Source organism: Schistocerca serialis, chromosome 2, assembly GCF_023864345.2.
Source record: "Schistocerca serialis cubense isolate TAMUIC-IGC-003099 chromosome 2, iqSchSeri2.2, whole genome shotgun sequence".
Classification (NCBI taxonomy): Eukaryota; Metazoa; Arthropoda; class Insecta; order Orthoptera; family Acrididae; genus Schistocerca; species Schistocerca serialis.
Window position 1 is genome coordinate 977,055,393 of NC_064639.1, and position 24,577 is coordinate 977,079,969.

At 37.8% G+C, this 24,577-nt stretch overlaps 1 protein-coding gene across 14 annotated transcripts in view; it reads right to left on the reverse strand.

Moving 5' to 3' along the window:
• Positions 1-24,577, reverse strand: part of LOC126458388 (protein bric-a-brac 2-like) — a 419,174-nt gene that overhangs the window by 262,172 nt on the left and 132,425 nt on the right. Inside the window, exon 6 of one of the 14 annotated variants that reach the window (XM_050095387.1) lies at positions 372-635. The exons of the other annotated variants lie outside the window; for them this stretch is intronic. Coding sequence (XP_049951344.1) covers positions 385-635 — 251 coding nt within the window. The 3' untranslated portion in view covers positions 372-384. Of the gene's footprint in view, positions 1-371; positions 636-24,577 lie in introns of those variants that run through there. 14 annotated transcript variants of the gene reach the window in all.

Consider the following 24,577-nt stretch of genomic DNA (forward strand, 5'->3'; position numbering starts at 1 on the left):
TGATTTCTTTTACACTTTTCCATTATCATTTACACAGCCCACCGCTTTACATGGCCCTTTGCAACTACTGTCAGTGTTCAGCTGTCATAGCCCCAATATTTCTAACCTGCACCTCATTTACATTTATGCCATCACCTCCAGCTGGGAGCACTATTCACAACAGTTGGGAGTTGCAGTGGCAGCAAAGATAGAAAGAAAAAGAAAGATAGATAGATAGAGAGAGAGAGAGAGAGAGAGAGAGAGAGAGAGAGAGAGAGAGAGAGAGATTTTGCTTGCAGTGTACAGTGAGTGAGTGTCTTTGCCGACAAAATTCTTTAAATTCCGATTTTCCATTATAATATTATATAAAATAGTATGAAATAAAGTCCCACCGAAATTAGATTTTCAGTTGGGCGACACACTGTGGACGCGAAGCATATGGTTCTTGAGGTCATAAGTTCTATTCAACACTTTGTGGCAAATAGGGCACGACGTGTGGCCTCGGTGGACCTGGCGGTGCATCGAGAGAGACGTAGATCGGTTGAATGCCTTTCCGCAGGTCTCACATCTGAATCTGGGCTTTAAGTAGTGTTCATCTGGCTGACTTACAGCCTCTGGAATTTCCCAGCTGCCTAGTGAAAAGTGCTGTGGGATGTCTGGAGAAAAGAATTGTGAACTTCAGAATACAAAAATATGAACACGTATCAGAAAGACATACTCACACACACGGACGCACGCACTCTCTCTCTCTCTCTCTCTCTCTCTCTCTCTCTCTCTCTCTCGCTCCGCCACACACACACACACACACACACACACACACACACACACACACACACACACACACACACACACCTACGCAAATGCAGTACGATGTAAAGCTCATAAATCAGATGCCCCATTTCTTTAGAATGAGGAAGTCGTTATGCAAAAGGACAATAAAATGTGCATGACATTCACTGCTTTAATGCCAAGGAGCATTTGGAAATAAATAAACAAATTTCAACAAATATCAGGGGAAGGGATAGAACAGTAATAATCACCACCTTGCAGCCACCACAACATGGTCAGATTACTATTGAGCTTTCAATCAATTCGCTTACGCTTTACATAAGTGTAGTTGGTAGAACAGTCAGCAAAACTAACACAGAGTAAGTAGTACTCTAATCAGGAGCATAATATCTATTTAACAAGTTTTCAGCTCAAAAGTAAGTAAGTAAAATCATTTAGAAATAGTAGATGATTTCTCTCAGTACAGTTTGGTAACCACTTCTGACCTCTATATAGTCTAATGCCCATATTACACAGAAAAAGAACCTTCACAAAGATCTTTGACAATGTTTTATTTAAACTTCTTTGGTAAAAGTATCTCACTGGAGTCATTACATTACAATAAATTTTTTCGTCATAATTCTTCAAATGATTGCTGAAAAGTTAATCGTCTGTGCAGTAGAAAGTAGTGTAATGTTGGCAATGATCATATCGGATTGAAAGGAAATACGAACGAAAACAAATGCGAATGGTACTGTAGGCAGTGAGAAGTGAAGCTCAAAGTACTCACATGAATTTGATTTGTGAGCTGCAGTTCACGAGTGTTTCAGAATGTTATAGAATCTTATGGTAGATTCAAGAGAGTTCTAGTGTGTTCCTGGATCAAGAATGTTTTAGGACATTCCATTATCCTGTCATTGAGGTCATACATTCACACTCAGAATGCTACACTGTACACAGACAATAGTGAGACACAAGTGTTAGCATAGTTTTGGAAATCGATTAGAGTGGATAAAAAGAATGGAGGTGACATAAATTTAGGTACAGTGAATTGCATAAGTTAGTGAACAGTGTATTAAGTGGAACCTTAGTGCCTCAAGTAATGTTAACATTTAACATAACACTGAAATGTAAAAGGGGAGGAGGATATTGTCGGTGGTGAATTGAACAGAAGGAAACAGAAAGAACAGCGAATAAATGAAACAGAAAAGGAGCAAGACACACATTTAGCTTCAGAATGGAGCAGAATGAATAGACTCAGAGAAAACACAGTACATGAACAAAATTATAGAAGATGTTTGAGTGAGATACACAGCGAACAGACAGAGAGAAACTGGCAAAGAAACAAGATTGCAAAATGAACTAAGTAGAGCTACAATGCGAGAAGTTCATGGGGGGGGGGGGGGGGGGGGGGGCAATATTAGTGCACAAATCACTCAAATATGCTGTCATTAGCAAAAGTGGCTCAAGTGCATCAGCTTTTCGGTGCCAAGAAATTTAGCAGAGAAACCCCTGGAACCTCTTGCATGAGCGGAAAGATTGGATTAGCACCACTGGAAGTGTCTCCACCAGAATAAATTCATTAAATGACTGGAAAAACTACGGAATCAAAATGTTTTCAACAAAATATGAGAGCACAAAGCACTTGCTTTCAAATGATATACTGTCTTGTTACTCCCTTGAGCAGTGAAGAACATCAACTCAACCCTGTGTTTTCATGACAAGTCTATGATAGAATGGGATCACTGTCTCCATGGTAAATGATTCTTATAAATTTTTGCAACTGTACTTCATTGGTTATGAACAAAGGTAAGTTGCTTTATGGTGTGCAAATATAAGTGGACTGGTCACTGAAGAAATTCAGATGTTTTTACGTAAGTTCAATCAATTGGTGCATGTATTAAAAACAGCAATGGATCAAATGGTATCCAATGAGTATAATGGTGATTGAAACTGACTAAAGACCATATGGAGAAGAAGAATGACAATGTAACAGTGGACAGTGAGTACATAAGTTGAGTTACAATGATTCCACAAGAAGAAAGGGACTACAATGAATTGTAGAAACACACTTAACTGACAAAGCACTGTAATTTCTGTTAATTTTTATTAAGGAGAAGATGTTTACCAATTCAATTTGAAACACGTGAACCCAAGTACATGTGTGGAAACAAAAGAAAAACATAACCTCAAAGGAATTTTATGCATATCACATGAGGCTGAGAGACAATCATGTTACCAACTCCTGTCATTTATTTCAAAAGCTCCTGGGACAAGTGACAGTGGTGGCAAGCATACACAGGAATATAGCATTGATGATGCTGTGAGACAAGTTAGAGAGATGTAGGATAGGGGTTGAATATTCTGAGAATGGAGAAAGACATAGAAGTTAGCAAGCTGAGAAAAAAAAAAAAAAAAGTTCAAGTAAGTAAGAGGTAAACAGAAGTGTGAAGCTAGCAAGAAGTGTTTGGAAATGGAATGTTAACAGAGACATGGCCAGATGAATGGGAAGTGGGAAGAGGCAGATGTAAACCAAGGATATGAATACTACGTGGGTTGCTTGGTCAAAGAACATGTAGGCCCTTTTTACACTTATAGAATTCAAGGAACCTACTGTTTGTATGGATGTACAGGAGTGGGGTGCATATCTGTCACAGATTGCGAGTTGGCAGCTACAGATGACCACAAACTAGTTATTCGAAGCTGTATTTAATCTCAGTTCATAAAGTTTAACACATGGTTTGTTGTTACACTCACACAGAACACCAAGCAGGGGTTACAGCCTTTCGCTATACGGTTTCAGGAATTCCTGCCAATAATCACCAGCAAAGGGTCCTTCCATTGGGTGTTGCAGTTGCAAAGAGCATCCAACGTCGAAACAAAGATGATTTCTTAAAGACAAAAGTTTAAGGACTAAAACTCTATCATCAGATTTCCCACTGCATCATCATATTTAGTATTACATTTTATTTTACTTGGAAAGAAATAATGAGACTCGCCTCTTATTCATGCATTCCAGGAGGGTTTACCAGCTTAAAGAGAGCAGTAGAATACAGCTTTAGAAAATGGAGGAGTAATTTTTTCAAAAACAATTCACATTTCAGGAAAATAAAAATATGCTAAGGTGGTATGCTAAATCCCGTGCTTCTCTCACATACATTAATTAGCAAGTTCTTACTATATAGCAGCACTCCTAATAGAAATGACTGGACACCATCAGCCGGAATGTCCTAATCTGAAATGAAAAATATTCTTACCAAAATCTCCTACACCTCATGTTAATTTGGAACAGTGCCATCTGCTCAACCTATGAAAAATGTTGGCTCATTTTCCTGGCTCTTCTGCTTTCAACCTCGTAACGCGTCATATACCAGTGGAAAACTTCACTGAAAAACCTGAACCATGTAGCCAGCCACTGCCTCCAATTCCAGTTCTGTTACCAGCAATTTCTATTCCATTAAGAAAACACTATTTGTGAAAGCAATTACAGTCTGCACCTCTCAGAATATGTTGCTCAGTATGATGATCAGAACTATAATTTCAATTATCACCTCAAAAAAAAATTTATTTAATTCACTTTTTTTTTCACTCTGAGATCCTTACACAACAGCCCAATAGCATACTGCTAGAGGGGACAAGATAAAATGGTACTGCCCTCTGACACACTGGAGACGATTGGGTCCTCATTACAGTACTGTGGTGCAGGAATTTCAGAGTGTTTCAGGACTGCAGAGACACAACTGCAAACAACCAAGGAGACTACAATGTAACTTCATTTTTCTCATTTTTAGGTGATAGTTAAAACATTGTGACTACCCCATGTACCATGTGTCTAATTTCACAAGATCCCCCTCATCCACACCACTAAAATATCCCCTTAAACTACTCTAGCTTCTTTGGGTTGAGCAAGTGGCAAATGTCCTTCCAACACAGCATTTAGTAACTTTTCTAGCATCAATAACTGCACTGTTTTTCAACTAGTGCTGCTCTTTCAGTGTCTCCTCCTACGTTTTTTGTCTTAGCCAGTTTCTCTCATTATCCTTCTTCGGACATTTCCCCCCCTCTTGTTCCACATCCTTAACCATCCTCCATAGCTGATTTGTTCTCTTCCATTATCATTTACATAGCCTGCAACTTTACAGTCTACTTTACATCTTATGTTACTGTTCAGCTGCTCCAGCCCCAATATTTCTATCCTCCCTCCTTTTCCTAACTTGCACCTTGTTTACATCTATTCCACCATCTGCAGCTGGAGCACTACTCACACCAGTTGGGAGTTGCTGTGGCAGCAGAGAGAGAGAGAGAGAGAGAGAGAGAGGAGAGAGCACTATTTTGCTTGCAGTGTACAGAGAATGACTGTCTCTGCCGAAACCATTCTTCATATTCCATCCAAGATTTTCATTATCATGTTATATAAAACAGTATGAGATAATGTTCCATCGTAATTAAACTTTCAGTGGGGCAACACACGATGGATGCGAAACATGTGGTCCTCAAGGTAATATGTTCTATTCAACACTTTGTGGCAAATAGGGCACGAAGTGTGGCCAAGGTGGACCTGGCGGTGCATTGAGAGAGATGTAGAGTGGTTGAACGACTTTCTGCAGGTGTCGCATCTGAATCTGTCCTTTAAGTAGTGTTCACCTGCCTGCATTACAGCCTCTGGAATTACCCAGGTCCCTAGTGAAAAGTGCTGTGGAATGTCTGGAGAAAAGAATTGTGAATTTCAGAATACAAAAACATGAAAAGATATAAAAAACACTTAATTACTTATGCACATGCATGCACACGCACATGCTTGCTTGTGCACACACACCTATGCAAACAAAGTACGATAAAAGTAACATATAAAGCTTGAAAAATCGGATAACCTGCTCCATTCAAACAAGGAAGTTGTTATGCAACAGAACAATGAAATGTGCACCACATTCACTGCTTTAATGCCTTGAAGGATTTGAAAATAAATACATTAATTTTAATAAAAATCAGGTAGGGGTGGGTTAGGGGTAGGAGATAAATAATAATAACCACTACCTTGCAGTCACCACAACATGGTCAGATTACTATTACATTTTCAGTCAATTTTCTTACTCTTTACACCTGTGTAGTCTTAGGAAAGTCAGACTAACATGGAAGATGTACCACATTCAGGGGCAAAATACCTTTATAACAAATTTTTGGCACAAAAGTAAGTAGAACTATTTAGAAATAGTAAGGATCTTCAATGTACTGTTTGGTGAACAGTTCTACTTTTGTCAAAGTTTTATTAAAACTTCTTTAACCAGAGTACCTTATGGGAGACACTATTACAATACAGTAAAATTTCGTCATAACTGTTAAAATGCGGGAAGTTAATCACATGCGCACTGTGTGTCATGTAATGTAATGTATCAACACAGTTCAAGTCAATGAAATTACCATTATAACCGTGTGATATAATTATTCAATAAAGAAGAGAAGGATTACAAAGCATAACAGATAAACAGTTCCTACAGCCCACTTCAATATCAGTAATTTTTATAAAAGGGGAAGACCATTACCATTTCAATTTGAAACAAGTGAACCCAAATACATGTGCTGAAACAAATAGAAAAATAACTGTCAAGGAGTTTCATGCATATTGCTTAACAATCAGAGAATATGAGGCCTTCAATCTATTACCAAACCCTGTCATTTATTTCAACAGTTTCGAGTTGATAAGTACACTATGTACACAAAAATAAAGAGGCAGAACAAATGATATTCATACTACAGAACCAAAAGAAATTAATATATCTAACTCACTAAATAATAAGGTGACAAACACAGTTCATAAGCAAGTATCATAGTAGAATAAACAGTTAAATATTAAATAACAAAGCCGAGTTTTTTGATTAAATTAAATAAAAGTGTACAGAAAATATAATTACTTAATTTAACCTTATAATTTCTGTTATTATGATTCACTTTCTTAATTCATATTTGATAGGAGCTAACTGGCTTTGTCCAAGCTAAGGGAGGGAAACTTCGAGCATTTAGACATAAAAATTGAAGTGATTGTGGCAAAATTTTGTGATACTTCCATACCCATCTGCTGCCAATCACTGGTTTTTGTGTGCTATTGGATTCCTTTGTTGTGCACTACATTGGTTACACACTAAAAGCTGTTTTAGTTGCAGCAATATGTGAGTTGGAAGTGGTCGATATCACATTGTGATGGTCAACACATCACCTTCAGTCTCCTTCATATCAATGTCTATTGCAACGGAAAATATTGAGATTTATCTACGACGCTCTTGTGTTTTTACAAATATTCCAGAATGTTAACTGATGTTCTAAAATATTCTCAAATGTTTCAGTAATATAAATTATCCCACAGTGCTCTTCAACATTTCTGAATGTTCTTGGATGTTTTTGAATGTTCTGGAATGTTCCCAAAAGTTCCAAAGTTTTCTTTAATGTTCTAAAATTTTTATGAATGTTCTATTTCAAATTAGGGTACTGCTGAATACTTCAGAGTCAAGAGTATGTTTAAGTATTCAAGAGTTATTTTTTAGAGCATGAAATACTTACATTTTGAGTTTTATCTTACTATGATTTTTTTTTCATTTTTATAATGTTCTCCAGTCATCTTTAATGAACTCAGGAAACAAAAGAAAATGTAGAGTAAGGAAAATGGTCTTTTTCAGCTAGTATATAAGAAGAAAAATCCAGAGAAATACATGCAGGAATGAATTCTGTGCTTATTCCCTCATGAACAGCACTTGATTTACAACTGCAACTGAGGAGTTATTAGAACAACTTTCAGTTATTCATAACAGGTATGCCAATTGCCATTCAAATCAATGTCACAAAAATGTGTTTAAAAACAAATGTAAGAGGGACACAAGAAATCATTTGTCATTTCCTTAAAGCACTTAATGCATGCTCTGAGATGCTTTCTTTGAAAAGCACATGGCCAGTCTCCTTCCTCAGTCAGTGCTTGTGATCTGTCTCCTTTGTCAACACCAGAGCACATTAAATCATCTTCCTTCTCCCTCCCTCCAATGCAACTATGAGTTACACAAGTAAGCCAACTCCTACTCCAAAGCAAGTAGAAATATCAGATGAGGCTGTGTGGTGTGGCAAGCATACAGAGGGAGACAGGATCAATTACAGTGAGAGACAACTTCAGGAGGTGCAGGGCAGGGGTTGATTTCAGTGAGCAAGAAGGAGAGATTTCAGTGAGCGAGAAGGAGAAAGGGCAAAGAGATTAGCAAGCTGACCAAAAAATGTATTCCAAGTCAGAACAGAGGCATGGACAGATGAATGGGAAGGATGAAGAGGAGGATGGAAGCCAGGGACTTACATAGTTCAATACTGTGTGGGCTGTAGGCTCCAAAGAACATGTAGATACATTTCTCACTTGCATAGTTCAGGGAAGCTAGTGTTTGTTGTTATGCTCACATAGAAAACCAATCAGTGGCTACAGCAGTTTACTATAGGCTGTGCTCTGGAAATGGCCTTCCCTTCGACAGAATAGCAAACACCAGCACACCAGTGATAGGATCAAAAAGGAGATGAGCATAGACACATACAGAACAGGCAATGCAGATGGAGTTTTTAAATGACAAACATCATTTGCCAGTACTCAAACTGCTTCTCAGAATGCCCTAATCTAGAATGAAAAATACTCCTGCCAAAATCATCCTTACCCTGATGTTAAAATAGTGAAGTATCATCTGCACAACCTATGAACAATCTTTGTCCATTCTTCTGGCTCCTGCTTCCAACCTCATATGCAAGTCATATATATAGCAGTGGGAAACTTCACTGAAAAACCTGATCCATGCAGCCAGCTGCTGCCTCCAATTGCAGTTCTGTTATCAGCAATTTCTATGTCATTAGGAAAAGGCCATTTGTGGAAGCACTTAGGGTCTGCACCTGTATCATTGCAGTCACTGTGAGGTGTTATTTTTGAACACAACTAAAAACCAACTGTCCATCCCACTGAACAGCCAGAAGAACTGAGACCAGGGTCAGAGAACACAAAGCTCAGTATGATGGTTAGTAATAAAATTTTAATTATCATCTCAAAACAAAAAAAAAAGTTAGATAATTAATATTTTTGTTGCACTTTGATATCACTGTAGCACACTGCTAGAGGAGGCAACACAAAATAGTCCGGTCCTTTGATAAGCTGAAGACGGGTGTCTCCTTTAGCAAACATGCTACATTATCGTGTTGCTGGGATTTCAAAGTGTAATCAGGACTTCTGACAAGTAACTGCAAACCACCAAAGAGACTACTATGTAACTTTATTTTTCTCTCTTTTAGGTGATAATTAAAACATTATGACTATCCCATGTACCATGTGGCTAACATCACGAGGTCCCCCTCATCTGAGCCAATAAAATATCCCCTTCGAGTACTATAACTTCTTTGGGTTGAGCAAGTGGGAAATGTCCTTCCAACGCAGAATTTAGCAACTCTTCCAGCATCAATAACTGCACTGTTCTTCAACTGGAGCTGCTCTTTCACAGTCTCTTCCTACGCTTTTTGTCTTAGACAGTGTCTCTATCCTTTTTGGGACATTTCCCCCCTCTTGCTCCACATCCTTAACCATTCTCCAAAGCTGATTTCTTTGTTCTCTCCCATTATCATTTACATAGCCTACCACTTTACATGCACCTTCACAGCTACCTTCAGTGTTCAGCTGTCCCAACCCCCTATATTTATATCCTCCATCTTTTTGTTCAGTGCCTCTTTTGCATTTATTCCACCAATTCCAGCTGAGCGCACTACTCACACCAGTTGGTAGTTGTATTTCCAAGAGCGAGGAAGGAGGGGGGAGACAATTTTCTGGTAAATAAAGTATGATAGCTGAGCTACAATAATCAAGATCCCATATGTACTGAACATCTGCTTTGCAATGCTTGCAGTGCACATTGTGTGATCTTTGCCAAACATTCTTTACATTCCATCCAGGATGCTTCATTATCAAATTATATAAACTATTATTAAAGAAAGTCCCACCAAAATTAGATTTTCAATTGTGTGAGACATGGTGGATGCAAAGCATATGGTTCTTGAGGTCATACGTTCTGTTCAACACTTTGTGGCAAATAGGACACGATGTGTGGCCTCTGTGGACATGGCGGTGCATCGAGAGAGACGTCGAGAAGTTGAATGACTTTCCGCAGGTGTCACATCTGAATCTGTCCTTTAAGTAGTGTTCACCCGGCTGACTTACAGCATCGGCAATTTCCCAGCTGCCAGATACTCCATTCCTTAAAAATGAGGAAGTCGTTATGCAACAGCATACTGAAATGAGCATCAGATTCACTGCTCCAATGTCAAGAACCTTTAGCAAGAAAATAATATTTAAACAAAAATTGGGAATGCGAAGGGATAAGAAAACAACAATAATAACCACCACCTTGCAGTCACCATAAAACGGTCAGATTACCATTCAGCTTTCATTCATTCAAAGTCCCACCAAAATTAGATTTTCAATTGTGTGAGACATGGTGGATGCAAAGCATATGGTTCTTGAGGTCATACGTTCTGTTCAACACTTTGTGGCAAATAGGACACGATGTGTGGCCTCGGTGGACATGGCGGTACATCGAGAGAGACGTCGAGAAGTTGAATGACTTTCCGCAGGTGTCACATCTGAATCTGTCCTTTAAGTAGTGTTCACCCGGCTGACTTACAGCATCGGCAATTTCCCAGCTGCCAGATACTCCATTCCTTAAAAATGAGGTGCCAGATACTCCATTCCTTAAAAATGAGGAAGTCGTTATGCAACAGCATACTGAAATGAGCATCAGATTCACTGCTCCAATGTCAAGAACCTTTAGCAAGAAAATAATATTTAAACAAAAATTGGGAATGCGAAGGGATAAGAAAACAACAATAATAACCACCACCTTGCAGTCACCATAAAATGGTCAGATTACCATTCAGCTTTCATTCAATTTTCTTTACCTTTACACCACTGTGTAGAAGAGCCAGCATAACACACACACCGTAAGAGGTGGAACACAAAATAAAAGTATCATAAGCAGGGGCATATTTCTTTTTAACAAGTTTCCAGCACAAAAGTAAGTAAAACCATTTAGAAATGTTGGGAATGATCAAAACACAATTTTGTAAACAGTGCATGCCTAAAATCATATTACACTGGAAAAGAAATTTGACAAAAATGTTTGTCAAAGATTTTGTAAAACCTCTTTGATCAATGTACCCTGCTGTAGTCATTACACTACAGTAAAATTTTTCCATCATAATTGTTCAAGTGGATGCTGAAAAGTTAATCATCTGTGCAGTAGCATGTAATGTTCTCGATGAGCACATTTGATTGAATGGAAAGAGAAACAAAAATGTTTGTGGGCAACACTGCAGGCAGTGGGTAGAGAAGCTCCAGAATTTGATTTGTGAGCTCAGTGGGAATACATAACGCGCTGTGGGGAAATTATGTGAGAACAGACCAACAACCATTTCAATTTGAGCTTAAGAAAGTAGTCCATCATATTTTCAAACAAAATACACATTTACGAGATGCTATTTCTGCTTGTCTCACCTTTATAGTAAGATTTTCAGTGACAGATGAAAGACAATTGCTAGCAATGTTTATTTCAGAAAATAAAATGCATTTTCTTTAAGAAATGTGCAGTGGCTGTGGACCCACTCACAGAAACGGCTACTGTTACTTTTCAAGTATTGACTTCTCAAGCTATTTAGTTTCTTATTCATATTGTCCACTATGCAGCCACTTCTAACACTGCTGATTGATGCAGTTATTTCCTTATATGTTCCTAACCACTTAATGCAGTTTCTTTACTTAACATGCTACGGAATATGCAGTATTTTATTCTCATAATATTGAGAAATTATCATGGTGGAAGAGTACACTCTGGTGTCATTCTACTAGTTGCAGCTGCAGCAGGAGCAGCAGCTGCAGCTGGAGCAGGAGCAGCAGCAGCAGCAGCAGTAACAATAGTAGTAGTAGTAGTAGTAGTAGCTACTAGTACTATTAGCAGCAGCAGCACAACTGTTCAAGTAAGTGCCAAGCATTCAATGGCAAACTTTTATTTTAAAAAAATAGGATCGTATTCTAATTTTTATCAAAGACCTTATATAAAAGATTACTTTTATAAAAACAGTCCAAATATACTGTCAAATATTTTACAAAGACAATTTTATGAAAGATCATTTACAGTGTAGTACAGATCTAAGACAAAAATTCTGTAAAATTACCAAAGAAGCCTGAAAGTAACACAATCATCCAACACCTGCAGACATCTGTCACTGGTCATTTTTCGATCTCTTTGATGCTGATCAGAGCATATGATACCACCAGTAGTGGGTGGATTCAAAAAACATTCCACATAAATTTTGTAATTCCACGCACTGGATTATTCAACTTCTTGACCAAGAACTGATGGAGTCAAGCTTGGAAATTTACCAAAGGACTCATCTTTAAATATATAGAAGATAGATGGGAGGTTTGCAGTACAGGATATTCATATGTGATAAGAGATAGCTTCAATATTGTGAAAAGGAAAGTTGCTACTTCCATATAGCGGAGATGGTGAGTCGCAGATAGACACAACAAAAAGACTGTCACAAATAATAGCTTTCGGCCTCAGTTCCCTGAGACTGCAGTCGTGTGTGTGTGTGTGAGTTGCGTTTTTTTGAGAGTGTATGTGTGTGTTTGCTGTCTAATTCCGACAATGGCCTTACTGGCGGAAAGCTATTAATTGTGACAGGCTTTTTGTTGTGCCTATCTGCGACTCAGCATCTCCACTATATGGTGAGTAGCAATTATCCTTTTCACAATACTGTTACATTCCAACATGGATTTGACTTTAAGGGACAACTCACCAAGTGAAGATGATATCAAGTCACCAGCACAAGAAGTTTCTCATTACAACATTGGGAAGGGAAGGGAGAGGGGAATTGCAACTTGCTCTCAGATTTTTCCTTTTTAAAAAAGTCACTATCAACCTGCATCTTCATTAATGTTACGTGTAACCTACTCGAAAATCTTGATCATACCGAGGAACACAAAGTTTGGTAAGACAACTGTTTTCAAAGATGAACAAAACTTTACTTTCTATTGCATAAATTTTATGCTAGTGATGAATTGTGTGTTATTAGTAGAATTATTAGTGCAAATGCCAAAATATCCATTTAAGACTGAATGAACTGAGTCTATATATTAGCAACCAATAATAATGCATGTGTGGTAATAACTTCTTGAAATTTTCCCTCTACTGACAAAGATGCAAGAGTTGTAGCTTGGCTGTCTTTTTTTTTTTTTTTTTTTTTAAAAAAATAAAAAAAACACGCACACAAAAAATAAAAATATTATATTCTTAAATATGTTATGAATTCATCCCTTTATTCCTGACTGCCTCTAATACCAAAGCATCACTATACATCATTATAAGACAATGATCATCCAATTTCTTCATTGCACATTGAAAAGAGTGAATATTACAAATTAAGGAAAGATCCATAAATTGTTTTAGAAATATAAAAGTGATTAGGTTTGACATCTTTTTTTACTTTTTTTTATTTCCCAGAGTTCGACATAATAGTTTAATTGTATGAGAAATACAAACAATTACAGTATTTTTCAAAGTTTTGCATTATGCCAATCATTTCAGTTTATCCGAATATGTGGATGAGGACCGATATCTCATCATGAAATAGAACAGTTGCTGTGCAACAGATAAGCAGCAGATGGGACAAATGGCTGTTTAGCTTTAGGAAGAAGTTCACATCATAAATAACAAACATACAGGCGTGGACGTGTTTTTCAGGTCCAGATGGGCTTCTTCAAAACTAAGTTTCATTTGCGGAACAAAAATAACTCTTTTCCAAACCTCTGAAGACACTACACAAAAATGTAGAAACAATATGTGTACACGTCAGATAAACATACATAAGACTTGTCAGATGTAACTTCATATTTCTAAAAATTACATGTAAAGGCATCACAGGTGTTCCCGAGATGGTACAAAAATAATGGCAACTACATTACTCAACAAAACATTACAAAGTTATTATTCAAAAGGAAAACAAAGAGTAATTTAAATGTGACAGTATGAAACATTATAAATACACGTCTTTCGGATCCCTGCTGGCTTCTTGGGTAAGGAAAAAAGTTAACTTCAAAACACTTAGGGAAATAAACAAATTATGTTCTTGATATTTTTCTCCATTATTGTCCCACTGACTTTTTAACAACTTAAATAGTTCTCATAAAAGTAGAACGCAGAAAAAAAAACATTATTTTTGGTTTGGCAATGAGTTTTAGGCATGATGTCATTTATAAAGCTAATAATAATTGCCAACACTTATTCTTTTATCCAGTGGATCTGTAACAACCCTATCAAAAACTATACACATAAAAAGTAATGTAGGTTTAACAGTTCCTTAAGTAGTCAAATGGCAAGAAATGTGAAGAAAATCCCTTGAGATGTAACACCTCTTGAACTCCTGAACATAGAAAGCAAATGAGCACCTGTTACTTCTCTCTCATAGATCAGGCCTTAAAAGATCTTAGTGGGGCAGAGGGGAGTAGATATTGGAGTCAATCGACATATTACATTACAAAAAACCAAAATCACTGGCTAATCTAAAACAAATACTATTCTGTCAAAAGATGTGGAACTCACCTGATTCATTTTCTGCAACTTCTATATGATGTTCCATCCATAGTGATCTTGTAGAACTTTTCAAACTACAAATTCTATCATTTCAAAATTCTCTTTTGCCTCTGTTCATAACTTTGGCATTTAACACAGAAACCTAATACATTGATTGAAATGTCACTTTTGATACATCCCAATCCATCCAAGCATAACAACTGAACAAAGTACTTTTTACAAAATTATAGCAGTAACAGCTGCTTGTTTTTTGTCTTCTAAAGTACAATTTTGATTCTGCATGTAGTGATTGTAGCAATAATGTCAGATGCGCACATAGGCCAACAGAAATCATGAATATTCTGTTGTATGTCATTGATAAATGACATTTCAGGCCAACAGATACATAGCTATTTGCACATAAATCATTCACAAAGAAAACGATGCAAGTCAAGCACGCATACCTCATAACAGGCTCTTCAACTCAATGCCATACCAGTTGCTTGTATCCACTGTTGCATATTCATGTTGAGCAGCTTCTGTGTTGCCCAAAGACACCAAAATGAATATTGTTGCTGATTTTTCAATCACAAAAAAACTTGGGCTAGTCATGAGAATCAACTCTAGCGTCTCGATGTTATTAGGTGATAACCAGTACATTTTGGAAGTGTTTGGCCATACATGGTACTGGCAGTAACAGGATGTGAGTAATTTCAATCATTTACATTAAAGATTGCTTACACTGAATTTAACATAACGTAAGTAGTAACTAATAATTGTGATAAATGAAATTTGATATGTTCCATAGCTTTCCAATATGTATGAAGTTTCATATCAGAAAAATTTCTAGACTACAGAAAATTGGAACAACAAATGTTACACTGCTATAATAAGACTATTAAAATTTTACTTTCAGAAAAACAGATACGTAACTATCAAAAACAAAGTTTTATTTGCGATTGAGAAATACAGCTTCTCTCAAGTTAAGGTCCAAGATGTACATCATTTATCCAGCATGTAGAAACAAAATGTTTTCACATGAGAGAGACAAATAAGACTACCCTGTTGCCAGAAAATCAAACAGCTGTTTACAAATTTTGCAACATTTATTCATAAATAGAGGCTGGACATCATCTACCTCAAGTGATTCCAAATGTAGCAGGATATGGTCCAATATTCACTTTTTCTCATTTCCTGAGCAGTACGCGACCTGTAGCAACTAGCACAGCTGTGTACTACACTGGCACTTCCACTGTACAAGGTGGAAGGTCATAGGACAGCGAGTGACTTACATATAAATGCTTTATTTATTGAAAAACAAGTGTATCAATTGCCGGTGCCTATTTAGTGTGTCTGTAATACATAAAGGAAAATCGGCTTTGGTCCAATATCAAGTAGGCATGCTTTCCTACATACCATAACCATGATTTATGGTGCAAAACAAGTAGTTCTGAGGCCACTTCCATTTTTTGTAGTGAAAAGTAACAGTTACAGGTTACATAAAGTTGTTGAAAAGCAAATAATGTGAAATATTAAGAAACTGATAAATATTTTGTGCAATGCATTTCAGTTAATTCAGCTCCAAAATGAGATTTCACAAGTTTTTCCTGTAATATCTTAAAACTAATGTCTTTTGACTATGGCAACAACACCAAGAAAAACAGAATGAAAGAAAACTTAAAAGAAGTTAGAGATAATGTAGAAAAAAATTAATTTGGAGGACCAGGACAAAAAGAAGAGTGATTAAATGGTATTAACGGCAGATCCAAAGGAGGAAGTGTGGTGGGGGAAGGATGCTATCCACCTTTCTGCACAAGTACATGCCCCTTAATTACAACGCCTGGATTCAGAAGACTATGACACGTGACAGTTATTGTTTTTCTATTTATTACTAAGTGTTTTACTCTGTGATTCTCCTATAGGTATTAGATGAATTACTAGGCCATCATTTGTCGACATTTGTGTTAATTTCTTTAATATAATGTTTTTCGCTTCTGCAAGTGCTGTCAAGCTGACATGCGTATATTTCAAATGTTGTCTGGGTGCATGGTCGAAATAGAGTTGCCAACACTACTAGTAGAAATCTTTCCTATTTTGAAAGACGCAATGAAGACTGACTCCAGCACTTCCTTCGTCATACGTTTCACAATATTTACCATACACAATTTCCAGTATGACACTAGATTTAATGAATGATTTGTTCCTCCTCTTTTGGAGTACTGCTGCATGGTGTGGGATCCTTACCAGATAGGACTAAGAGAGTTCATCGAGAAAGTTCAAAGAAGAGCAGCAAGTTTTGTATTATCGAGAAATATGAGAGGGAAAGTGTCACTGACATGATACAGGATTTGGGGTGGATATCAGGGTTATAAACACAAAATCAAATAGGGGTAATGCAGGAGTAGGTTTAATAATGAATAGGAAAATAGGAATGCGGGTAAGCTACTACAAACAGCATAGTGAACGCATTATTGTGGCCAAGATAGATATGAAGCCCACGCCTATCACAGTAGTACAAGTTTATATGCCAACTGGCTCTGCAGATGATGAAGAAATGGAAGAAATATATGATGAAATAAAAGAAATTATTCAGGTAGTGAAGGGAGACGAAAATTTAATAGTCATGGGTGACTGGAATTCGAAAGTAGGAAAAGGGTGAGAAGGAAACTTAGTAGGTGAATATGCATTGGGGGTAAGAAACGAAAGAAGAAGCCGCCTGGTAGAATTTTGCACAGAGCGCAACTTAATCATAGCTAACACTTGGTTCAAGAATCATAAAAGAAGGTTGTATACATGGAAGAAGCCTGGATATACTGACAGGTTTCAGATAGATTATGTAATGGTAAGACAGAGGTTTAGGAACCAGGTTTTAAAATGTAAGACATTTGCAGGTGGACTCTAACCACAATCTATTGGTTATGAACTGTAGATTAAAACTGAAGAAACTGCAAAAAGATGGGAATTTAAGGAGATGGGACCTGGATAAACTGAAAGAAACAGAGGTTGTACAGAGTTTCAGGGAGAGCATTAGGGAACAATTGACAGGAATGGGGGAAAGAAGTACAGTAGAAGAAGAATGGGTAGCTCTAAGGGATGAAGTAGTGAAGGCAGCAGAGGATCAAGTAGGTAAAAAGGCAAAGGCTAGTAGAAATCCTTGGGTAACAGAAGAAATATTGAATTTAATTGATGAAAGGCGAAAATATAAAAACGCAATAAATGAAGCAGGCAAAAAGGAATACAAACGTCTCAAAAATGAGATCGACAGGAAGTGCAAAATGGCTGAGCAGGGATGGCTAGATGACAAATGTAAGAATGTAGAGGCTATACTGCCTACAGGAAAATTAAAGAGACCTTTGGAGAAAAGAGAACCACTTGTATGAATATCAAGAGCTCAGATGCAAACCCAGTTCTAAGCAAAGAAAGGAAAGCAGAAAGGTGGAAGGAGTATATAGAGTGTCTATACAAGGGCGATGTAATTGAGGACAATATTATGGAAATGGAAGAGGCTGTAGATGAAGATGAAATGGGAGATATGATACTGCGTGAAGAGTTTGACAGAGCACTGAAAGCCCTAAGTTGAAACAAGGCCCTGGGAGTAGACAACATTCCATTAGAACTACTGATAGCCTTGGGAGAGCCATCCCTGACAAAACTCTACCATCTGGTGAGCAAGATGTATGAGACAGGTGAAATACCCTCAGACTTCAAGAAGAATCCCAAAGAAAGCAGCTGCTGACAGATGTGAAAATTACCGAACTATCAGTTTAATAAGTCACCTCTGCAAAATACTAATGCGAATTCTTTACAGACGAATTCGGAAAATAGTAGAAGCCGACCTCGGAGAATATCAGTTTGGATTCCCTAGAAATATCAGAACACGTGAGGCAATACTGACCCTACGACTTATCTTAGAAGCTGGATTAAGGAAAGGCAAATCTACGTTTCCAGCATTTGTAGACTTAGAGAAAGCTTTTGACAATGTTGACTGGAACACTCTCTTTCAAATTCTGAAGGTGGCAGGGGTAAAATACAGGGAGCAAAAGGCTATTTACAATTTGTACAGAAACCAGATGGCAGTTATAAGAGTCAAGGGGCATTAAAGGGAAGCAGTGGTTGGGAAGGGAGTGAGACAGGGTTGTAGCCTCTCCCCGATGTTATTCAATCTGTATATTGAGCAAGCAGTGAAGGAAATAAAAGAAAAATTCGGATTAGGTATTAAAATCCATGGAGAAGAAATAAAAACTTTGAGGTTCCCCGATGACATTGTAATTCTGTCGCAGACAGCAAAGGACTTGGAAGAGCAGTTGAATGGAATGGATAGTGTCTTGAAAGGAGGAACATCAACAAAAGCAAAACGAGGATAATGGAATGTAGTCGAATTAAGTTGGGTGATGCTGAGGGAATTAGATTAGGAAATGAGACACTTAAAGTAGTAAATGAGTTTTGGTATTTGGGGAGCAAAATAAATGTTGATGGTCGAAGTAGAGATGATATAAAATGTAGACAGGCAATGGCAAGGAAAGTGTTTCTGAAGAAGAGAAATTTGTTAACATCAAGCATAGATTTAAGTGTCAGGAAGTCGTTTCTGAAAGTATTTGTATGGACTGTAGTCATGTATGGTAGTGAACCATGGACAATAAATAGTTTGGACAAGAAGAGAATAGAAGCTTTCGAAATGTGGTGCTACAGAAGAATGCTGAAGATTAGATGGGTAGATCACATAACTAATGAGGCAGTATTGTATAGAATTGGGGAGAAGAGAAGTTTGTGGCACAACTTGACTAGAAGAAGGGATCGTTTAGTATGACATGTTCTGAGGCATCAAGGGATCACTTATTTAGTATTGGAGGGCAGTGTGGAGGGTAAAAATCGTAGAGGGAGACCACGAGATGAATACACTAAACAGATTCAGAAGGATGTAGGTTGCAGTAGGTACTGGGAGATGAAGAAGCTTGCACAGGATAGAGTAGCATGGAGAGTTGCATCAAACCAGTCTCAGGACTGAAGACCGCAACACCAACAACAACATTGAAACAGAGGCAATTTTCACTGCAGCAGAATCTTCTCATCAAATTTCAATCTCCAACTTTCTCCTCCGAATGCAAAAATATTTTGCTGATACCAACCAACATAGGGACAAACAATTATCATAATAAAATAAGGGAAATCAGCGCTCGCACGGATAGCTACAGGTGTCCATTTTTTCTGCATGCTGTTCGAGATTGGAATAACAAAGAATTATAATGAAGGTGTTCAATGAACCCTCTGCCAGGCACTTGTGTGTGATTTGCAGAGCATCAATGTAGATGTATTTCCAATTAATTCTCACACTTATTCATTTGCATGAAACTTTCATTGTCTTGTTTAATTTGTTCTTCTGGAGCCATACAAAAATTTATGATTTTGCCACTCTGGAAGGTTGCATTGTTGCCACCACAGTGCCTGTGTTAATGCCCGAGTCACATTAGGGCACAGAAAATCAATTACTTTTTAATAAAGACAGGGAATGTAACATCAACAGACTAATTAGGGTACTTGTGGTACTAAACGATTGGGAAGATTTGGTTGCCACATAAGTCACACAATTTGTAAAATTCTGTTCATTGCCTAACATTGCAAACAGTCTCACAACAGATGCGCCAAATATGTGCCCCTGGTGACAATGGCATTGTCAGTTTCCAGAAATGACCTGTTCACTATCCTACATAATATATACTATAATTAAATTTCCGGACAGATTAAAACTTTATGCCACAATCGACTTACTTCTGAGTTTTTGCTTTCACACAAAATGCTCAACCATCTGAACCACTGAAGAAAGGTCGATTGGAGTTTAACATCCCTACAATGGCAACTTCTTATTACGTCATGTCAATGGTCAGTTAGAATGCACTTTATTCCAAAAGAATGCTTGCTCAGTTATGCAAGAAGTACGGTGACTCAATTTGGTCTACACTACGAGTATACAAACCCAAAAATATTTTATTGTATCTCGAAACATAACATACAGAATATAAGTTTACCTGTCAGAGTATGATTACTGAAATTCAACACAAAGTGGTGAAAAGAAATGCACAGGCAAATTTTGCCTGCAGTAACACAACTTCGCAAGTTATAGAAAAGAATAATGTACTTAAAACAAGTGAGGAAAACATTTTAAAAATTATTGTAAGTGTTTTGTACTTATATTAGGCTCATCAGCTCTGTTTGAGATATTTTCACTACTAATAAGATTAACATCTCTCCTCAGAGCGTACAACCACAGAGTATGCTCAACCACCAAAGTGAATGAAAGTGTTCACTGACAGTGCTTGTAGTGACAGCCACACTCCATCAGAACGTATATGACTTCTACACCTTCTGTTAAGACAACTTAATGTAAAAGAATTTGACTGTATTTAAAAAAATAAAAAAATCAATAAATTTAATTTTTGATTGGACTTGCTGAAAACAATGCAGTCTGTGAGTCGGTAGCCCTTTCAATGCTTGGGTCAAGGAATAAGAATGTAAGTTAGCCACAGTGAATGCAGCAATAAGCATATCCTTTAACTGAACTCTCAATGTACAGAAAGATTACTTTAGTTAAAATAAGAGATCACCAAGAATGCAGAACTGAGACGATTGATGCCAAGATCAGCCGTTACAGGATTTGAGATTAATTTATTAGCAAGATGTAAACACGAGTCTAAAGTTCAGTAGATATGCAAACTATTGCTTTGCACACATTTTGGTAAATGTGTTTCAAGTCTTGAGAGTTTATTTAATACAAGGGTGTGCTGAAAAGTAATGCTTGCAAATTTTTTATGTAAAAACTCTTAAACCTTTTTAAATAAAACAAATATTATTAACATTTTAGATCTTTATCTTGCATGTCTACACATTTATTTCTCAGTAGGGTCACCCTATCGACGAACACTTGTCTCCCAATGGGGGACCAGTATGCTGACACCATCACTGTAAAATGTTTTTTGTTGACTGAGCTACGATCTCACTTCTGCATACACCACTTAATCACTATCAAAGTGAAGTTTTCGAAGATGTTCTTCAACTTATGGGAACAGATGAAAATCGAATGTGGCCAAGTCGGGACTGTATGCAGGATGTTTGATGAAAATGAGCCCAAGACATGAGATTGTTGCAGACGTCGCAGTGCTTGTGTGTAGCCTGCCACTGACACATTGAAGGAGAGGGTGCGCCATGTGCAGACAAACGCTTCGAAATCGAAAATCATTACAGTTTGTTTCTGATGCATCGACACAATTACATTACACACTACAATTTGGAGCCTCCTAACAGTAGAAGGCTTCGTATGAGTAGACATGAAGAATGAATATGTAGAATGATAATAAGGTCTGTTTTATTAAAAAGCTTTAAGAGTTGTCACACACAAAATTTGGAGGCATTACTTTTCAGCGTGCCCTCGTACTAAGAGCCAATTGCTTCAGAATCAATTTAGTTACGTGTAGTGTTACAGCGCTCATAATACAGCATGATACTAATGTATGTCAACTGTGAGCACACGGAATAATGATGGTGCACTGAGGACATGTTCTCTCAGGACAAAATGGAAATGATACAACACAAAGAAATGTAATGATGCCTACATTACAAGATCAACACTGAATTTTTTAACAAATTCTAGTACCAAGTATTACCACCTCTAAGGAGAAGTACGATACACCACAGCAAATAAATTAATAAAAATAGTGTTCACCACCAAAGCAAAAGATTATGAGTAGAAGGAGGCGAAGAAGAATGATGAAAAGTTAGCCTGCTCTTGTACATCCACATGAGTCGAGCTGATCATAATTCTCTTCATTAGTGTCTGTACTTACATGCTACAGATTATGGTACTTGAAACAGCACCTCTACAGCAGGAAAATTTCTATTAACAGGAATTGCTAAAATTTCACTTCATTCAGTACATAATAGTTTGGGAAAGCCTGCAGCACTGTGAATGAAAGGTTGACTCATACGTAGGATAAACAATTTGTGTTACTTCTAAACAACTGTTTGTTGCGCTAAATAGGGTAATTTTTGAGAACTCATTCTGGTTATAAAGTGGCTATCACTCGGACGTTCACATTTTATCAGCAATATATGTGTTCCCCTGAGGGAGTACTAGAATTTTACACTTTATTTCATCTTTGTTCCCAAAGACATCAGGCATTTGGTTCTGCAGAAACTCGTTCATGCGCACTATCCTCCCAAAATCTAAATATGACACGAGAGCTTATACATTTTGAATTGCTGGGAACCATCCAATGCTGCACATTTGTCTACAACATGTTTACCACTTGACAAACACCCCAACTTTAATCTGACAATTTGGAAGAACTGGGTTGACAGTTGGTTGGAGGTTAAAGGTCTAAACAATAACGTCATCAATACTTTGGCCAAGAGGTGGTTGATCTGGAGTTATTGACATACCTGGAAATTTGATCAAGGCTGTGAAAGTATGTAGGAATGGTAAAGACAATTCAATGAAAACAATATTGGCACCAGAGCTGAGAAATACGTTTCAGAAGTAAAAGTGTATGGGTCAGGTGGGTACAGAGGTCATAGCAGACGAGAGATCTCCCAGGCCAAATCTGTGTGAGAGAAACCCCACCCTCATGCAATCTCCCATAGCAACCCAATTAATGGCAGTTACAGAGTAAAGAATGCCTTCTAAACAGGAGATGTATAATAGTAGAAGTGAGAAGGCTAAAAACATAATGGACATCAGTTGGATCATAATTGTATCAGTAGGAATGACGGGAGAGAAATAATCATGTCAGCAGGTGGTTGAAGCCAGGTTAGTGTCCGCTGGGGCTCTGCACGTGACTGGAGCTCTTCCTCTCACAGCTGTCTCACCCCCAAACCGTTATTGTCAAAGTGTAAAACAGGTAGCAGCACACACTATTCATCGAAGTGTTGTCTCTAAAATGGATGTGTGTGGCTGAATAAAGGTCCTAACTGCATCCAAAATAATTAAAATAGAGTACAAGAGGGATGACCAATGCAGCTGTCAAAGGAGGTAAGGTCAAGGATACCCCATACCCAGCAAGCAGCAGGAGACTCTCCACCCCAAACACCTCGCCCCACCCCAAAAGTAGTTTAAAACATTATATCAGAGAATAAAAACCACTTTCTGGAGAAAATGGAGAATCACTGCAACTGTCCGCGAGTCATCCCCCGACATTAGAGGTAAAGATTCTGAAAGGTTATGCTTAGCACGGAAAGCCAGAAGGACGAAACATTCCACCAGGACGTGAGGTACTGTCCATAATATTCCACAACCACAATGTGGCGGTGGCTCGTTGCGTAAATTAAAACTACGAGTTAACCTGATATGACCAATCCATAGGTGACATAACAATGATGGATTCCTTAAAGGAGAAATGGAAGGAGAAGTGTATGCAACAGCAGTTCAAAAAATGGTTCAAATGGCTCTGAGCACTATGGGACTCAACTGCTGTGGTCATAAGTCCCCTAGAACTTAGAACTACTTAAACCTAACTAACCTAAGGACAGCACACAACACCCAGCCATCACGAGGCAGAGAAAATCCCTGACCTCGCCGGGAATCGAACCCGGGAACCCGGGCGTGGGAAGCGAGAACACTACCGCACGACCACGAGATGCGGGCTGCAACAGCAGTCTCCTTGTTAGTGTGCAGTTTATTAGATGGGGCAGTAGCCCATTAGATGATGTTTCATCTACAACTGAAGGAGGCATTATTTCTGCCTGTAAATCTGCACCTGGGATCGTCACGTGAATGTCGGGCAAGTAATCACTTCGCTAGCCAAACGGTCAGTCACTTCATTCCCTGGGATAGTTATATTACTTCAGATCAAGAGATAGAGAACTGAGCAGGCAGTAGAACTTACGTCAGAGAGAAAATTATGACTATCAGTTATCACAGGTTGATACAAGTAACATCAATGTCCTGGAGACTGGTCACTGGGTCATCACACATTAAAATGTGGTCAAGTGACGTCTGCTGTTTAATAAAATATAGGGCTCTGTTAATGGCTTTCAGCTCTGCCATTAAAACATTTACTGCCGTGGCAGTAAATGTTGTTCCTGACCAGAGGGAGACAAAAAGCATATCCTGTCCTCGTCACGATTTTAGAGCTGTCAGCGTAAATGACGAAAGTTCCCCGATACTCCTGCACAGCTCGGAGGAACGTCAAAAAGTCATATGAATGACAACCTTTTGAAATAGT